Raw genomic sequence first — 6,000 nt, 5'->3', positions numbered from 1 at the left:
CAAGATTGAATATAAAACACCAATAGGTAAAAGTGACCACATATTGATTGAACTGGAACTTAATGAAGAAAAATATATGAAAAGAAATGAACAATATAGAAAAGCAAGAATGATGTATGAAAAAACAAACTTTGATAAAATAAGAGAATTCTTCCAACAAGAAAACTGGGAAGAAATATACAAAGAAGAAACATCAGTGGAAGAGAAATGGAATATTTTGACAAAAATTTACAAAAAAGGAGTGGAAAAGTATGTCCCAAGACAAAAACAAGAAAAAGAATATGTAAAATGCTGGTACAACAAAAGTTGTAGGGAGTTAAAAGACAAAAGAGACAAAGCCTGGACCAGATGGAAAAAAGACAGAAGACCTGAAAAATGGAAAATATATACTGGTTATAGAAATGAATATGTACAAAAGTGCAGAGAGGAAAAAAGAAAATATGAAAAACATGTTATAGAAAAGTGTAAAGATCAACCAAAACTATTCTACAGATTTGTAAACAATAAACTGAAAAACAAACAAGACTTGGAGAAATTAAGACAAGGAGGAGTTGAATACACTGAGGAAATGGAAATGGCAGAAATTATGAACAAACATTTTAAATCAGTGTTTACAAGGGAAAATATACAACCTGAAGAGATTGAGTGGAAAGAAAAAGTCCCCCCTATGGAAGAAATAGAAGTAACAAAGAATGAAATATTGACACACTTGGGTAATTTTGATGTCAGAAAATCGCATGGACCAGATGAAATAGCAAACTGGATTCTGAAAGAATGCAGGAATGAACTGGCAGACAAAATACATAGCATAATAAGCAGTTCCTTAAAAGAAGGAAAAGTTCCAGAAGATTGGAAAAAAGCAAATATAGTACCTATATATAAAGGAGGAAATAAAGAAGAACCTACCAACTATAGACCAGTCTCTCTAACAAGTATAATAGCAAAAATTTGTGAAAGAATTATCAAAAGTAGATGGGTAAAATACTTGGAAAAAAACAACGTACTAAATCCAAGGCAATTTGGATTCAGACAAGGACGATCATGCGTCACCAATTTAATATGTTTCTATTCAAGGCTAATAGATATAATACAAGAAAGAGATGGATGGGCTGATTGTGCATTTCTAGACCTAAAAAAAGCTTTTGACAAAGTACCACATAAGAAGTTGCTTAAGAAATTAGAATATGAAGGAGGAATACAAGGTAAATTGCTAAATTGGATGGAAGACTTTTTGCAAGAAAGAAAAATGAGAGTAGTGATAAGAGATCAGCACTCAAAATGGAATGAAGTAATAAGCGGTGTCCCGCAGGGAACAGTTCTGGCCCCAATAATGTTTGCTATATATATTAATGATATGGATGAAGGAATTGAAAGCTATATGAGCTTCTTTGCAGATGATGCAAAACTACTGAAAAGAGTGAAAACTGAAGAAGATTGTGAATCACTACAGAGAGATCTAAATAAAGTACAAGAATGGAGTAGGAAGTGGGAGATGGAGTTCAATACAAAAAAGTGTAGTATAATGGAATTTGGAAAAAGCAAAAACAGAATAACAGGATCATATAATTTGGGAGAAGAAGGAATAAAAAAAGTAGAAAATGAGAAGGACCTGGGAGTCATTGTTATGAATAATATGTCACCTGAGAAACATATAAATAAGATTTTTGGAGAAACTTATAATTTAATAAGAACAATCAAAGTGGCATTTACATACCTGGATGAAGAAATGGTGAGGAAAATCCTAATCACCCTGATAAGACCAAGATTGGAATATGCAGCAACGATATGGTCACCAAGTACAAAAAAATGTATAAAAAAACTTGAAAGAATACAAAGAGCAATCACAAAACTGGCACCAACACTCTCAAAACTATCATATGAAGAGAGACTACAAAAACTTAAACTACAGACACTAGAGCAAAGAAGAGAGAGAGGAGATTTGATAGCTATTTACAGAATCATGAAAGGCATAGAAATTACTGATAGAGAGAATCTGATAAAATGGGATGACAGAAATACAAGAGGACACGGAAAGAAAATAAAAAAAGACAGCTGTAGAAGAGATTTGAAAAAGAACAGCTTTCCTCACAGAGTAATAGACAGTTGGAACAAGTTAGATGAGAAAGTGGTGTGTGCAAAAACAATACATGAATTTAAAAATAGTTTAGATAAAATGAGATATGAAGACGGGACCCCACGAGCATAGCTCCCCTTCCCGTAAAATACAACTAGGTAAATACAACTAGGTAAATACACACACAGAAAAATCTTTAACTTTTCCTAAAGCTTTCTCACATATCTGCCTTACCAAGAAAATCTGACCCACACAACCCATGCCTTTCCTAAACCCACACTGTTCCTCATCAATTACTCCCTCTGTTCCTCTCCTAATCCTCTCAAAACCCATATGCCTTCCCAACTATACTCAACAAACTGATCCCTCTGAAACTACTACACTCATATTTGTCCCGTTTTCCATTGTAAAGCAGAAGGCACTCCAGTCCTCTGGCAATCTACACTCCCTGAGACACACATTAAACCTCACTAGCCAGTCCACTATTATCATACCTCCCTTCTTCAGACACTCTGCATGAAACCCATCTAACCTAGGTGCCTTACCTGCTCTCATTTTTTTCAGAGCTACTTGCAACTCATCTTTTCCTATTTCTCCTCCATTTTCCTCTCCCATCGTTTTCTTAGCGCCTCCCACTGCTACCACCAATCCTTCCCTATCCACCACACTCAACAGCTCTTTAAAATACTCCACCCATTTCCCCCTTACCACTCCTCTTCTATTATCTGTCCATTTGTGTCTTTTACCTTTTCTTCTCTACTTGACTCACCTTCCCTTCTTCTCTTAATTTCCTTCCAAAACATCTTTTTATTGCTTATAAAAAATCTTGTCATACACCTCCCCCATTTTACATCTGCTCTCCATTTTCTTTTGTTTTGCTTATCTTCTTTTTTCTTTATACCTCTCATATTTTTCTCTCATAGAAATAGTCCCACACTAATAGAACACAGAGATCTGTGCAAGGACCCAAGGACCATTTTCACCCAATGCGGGGGCTGCAAGTTTTACACTTGGTGAATCAATTTCTCCAGTTCATTAATATGTTTCCTCCCAGAGGAGACAGATATTGGGATGGTTTGGACAGATGGAAAGAATGCATGAAGAATGATTAGTAAAAGTAGTGTGGAAGGCAGAGGTGGGTGGAGTGAACATGAGGAAGGGAGAATGCAGAAGATAGGGGGAGTGGAGAATGGCTGTGTATGGATGATCCTTTGATGTATGGGAGTGGTTAGGGGATGGGGGGGGGGAGTTAGGGAGTGGCTGTATGTGAATGATATTTTGATGCAGCCCAAAGGGACTTCTCTCCATCTTCGGTATTTCTGCACAAGAGGATGGAGAAGAGGGGTCGCTGATTAAATGAGGCAACCTTGTTGTGGATGTGCTGTGTCCATCTGTGTTGGTTCTGATCCAGGGCAATAGGCAAGATGCAGGGATGACCTGTCATCCAGGAGGACCCAAGATGAGAAGAAGGGAAGGAGGGGTGGTGAATGGGAGTGAAATGGGTGGGGATAAAATTGATGGGAATGGATTTATGCTTTCTGACTTCATGGAATTATGCCTTTTGACTTCAATTATTTCCTTTGTAAGGTGGGAAAAACCCCTTGGTATATGTATTTTTTGTAGTGAGTGGTGGGATGAGAAAGCAAGGAAGGTTGTAGAAGAGAAGAAGCGAGCTTTCACAGATTGGTTACAAAATAGGATGAGAGAATCATATGACTGGTACAAAGAAAAGAAAAGAGAAGTAAAGCATAAGATATAGGAGGCAAAGAGGAGAGCAGATGTGAAATGGGGTAAGAGTATGACAAAACATTTTGAAAGTCATAAAAATATGTTTTACGAAGAAGTTAAGAGAGGAAGACAATGAATCAAGTAGAGAAGAAAAGGTAAAAGTTGCAGATGGAGAGATGATAATGGAAGAGGCAGTAAGAGGAAGATGAGTAGAGTATTTTAGGGAGTTGCTAAATGTGAAGGACAGGAAGGGGAAGGTAGTTGCAGTGGGAAGCACTAAGAAAATGACAATGATGAGTGAGGAAAATGGAAGAGAAATATAGAAAAATGAGGTGAAGGCAATTGTTAACATGATGAGAGCAGGTAAGACTCCTAGTTTGGATGGGTGTCATGCAGAATGCCTAAAAAAGGGAGATACAGTGATAGTGGACTGATTGGTGAGGTCTTTAAATGTTTAAAAGATTGTAGAGTGCTGGAGGACTGTTGGAGTGCCTGTATAGTTCCATCTTACAAAGGAAAGGAGGACAAGTGTGAGTAGTAGTTTCAGAGGGATCACTTTGTTAAGGCATGTTCTGTGCAATCCCCAAATGGAGTTACTTCTACTCAATTGTTAGTAGCTTTGGTACTAACCACTGAGATTCTCCTGAAGCCCAAATCCTCCTCCATAGTGAAATGAATGAATCCAATGCTGACACCCACCTCATCTGCAAGTTCTCTGATTATGATTTGATGATCCTGCATTATTAGGGTCCTCAATTGGTTAGTGATGATCTCATTTCTGGATGTTGAGGGCCTACCAGAGCGTGCTTCACTCTCCACTAATGTGTGGCATCTTTGAAGCAGTTGTACTACTGCTTTATCTGTGGTGCCCATTGCTTTGTCCCCAAAGGCCTGTTGGATCTTGTGGATCATTGCCACTTTAAAATTGCAATACTTTACACAAACTTTAATGCAGTAGCATTTTACAAGTTTTTCTACCATTTTATCAAAAACAAAAATACAATGGCGCTCACTTTGATGTCCTCACTCTTTGGCTGTCTGGGGTAAACTGACAGCTTTAGCTGGCATGAAAACATTCATGCATGTGCATTAGAGTCACCTACATATGTGCACCAAACCATGTCTCTCTAGCTTCATTTCTTTACGCACAAAAAATTAAGGTCAGATACTCTTTGAACAGACCCCATATGCACCACATCCATCCTCATAACTATGAACCACAAAGAAATGATCTCTAAACTTCACAAATACTATCACTAACCTGAGTTGCAAATATAAATGTCTTCATTTTGTCAGCATTTATCCAATGAAGCCTGCCCAGCATGGTAAGAGATGCCAGGACCCACCATGAATAACATACATCTGGCAATTTTTCTGGACGTCCATTCAAACCACCAGAAGGAAGCTGGCGTTCACACAGCCACCATCCAAGAAGATCTGCATTTACAAGATGCAAGCGACCTGTAATATGATTGTGGGAATATAATTCTCATAAAATACCACACAGTCTATTCATTACACAGGAATTTTCTATATTGTTTAAATAAAGGACAGCCGATGTAAGATGGGGGGAAAATATGACAAATTTTTACATACATACTTATACCAAAGGCTTTCTTCCCCCTTACATGGGAGGTATAAAAAAAAAAGCCATAAAAGCCACTCCCACCCATTCCATCCCCTACATACTCCACTCCACTCCACCCTCCCTCTTATCTTGGCACCTCCTGGATGATGGGTCATCCATGCATCTTGTCCACTGCCCTGGGTCAGAAGCAGTGTTATAAGACACAGCACATACACAGCAAGGCTACTTCATTAATTTGGTGACCCCCCTCTCCATCCCCTAATGTAGAAAAGAAGACAGGGAGAAATCCCTTTGGCCTGCGTCAAATTATTTTTCATACATACTCCCTCACCCATCCCCCACCCACTCACCCTCATCATCACAGCATCATCCATATACAACCATTCTCCATTCATCCCTATCTTCTGTCCTCTCCCATCCTTCTTCAACAGACATTCCCTTCTTTCCCAATGCCCCTTTTACCCCATCCACCTCATCCTAGGTCGCCCCCTCATGCTCACGCCTTTCACCTCTGCCTTCCACACCTCTTTTACTAATCTTTCTTAACTCATTCTTTCCATGTGTCCAAACCATCTCGACACTCTTTCATCCACCCGATCTCCCAATTCCC

The 6,000-nt window shown here is 38.6% G+C and overlaps 1 protein-coding gene across 3 annotated transcripts in view; it reads right to left on the bottom strand.

The window, feature by feature from the left end:
- Positions 1–6,000, bottom strand: part of RabGGTb (geranylgeranyl transferase type-2 subunit beta) — a 95,244-nt gene that overhangs the window by 59,508 nt on the left and 29,736 nt on the right. Inside the window, exons 6-7 of one of the 3 annotated variants that reach the window (XM_076210319.1) lie at positions 5,064–5,263; positions 4,433–4,702 (exon numbers count right to left, since the gene is read on the bottom strand). In XM_076210319.1, coding sequence (XP_076066434.1) covers positions 4,433–4,702; positions 5,064–5,263 — 470 coding nt within the window. The remainder of the gene's footprint in view (positions 1–4,432; positions 4,703–5,063; positions 5,264–6,000) is intronic. The other 2 variants (XM_076210320.1, XM_076210321.1) reach the window with 2 other exon arrangements.

This window comes from Oratosquilla oratoria, chromosome 27, assembly GCF_046742065.1.
Source record: "Oratosquilla oratoria isolate Oo_2021 chromosome 27, ASM4674206v1, whole genome shotgun sequence".
Lineage (NCBI taxonomy): Eukaryota > Metazoa > Arthropoda > Malacostraca > Stomatopoda > Squillidae > Oratosquilla > Oratosquilla oratoria.
The sequence above is the reverse complement of the archived record's forward strand: the minus strand, read 5'-3'. Positions and strand labels throughout refer to the sequence as shown.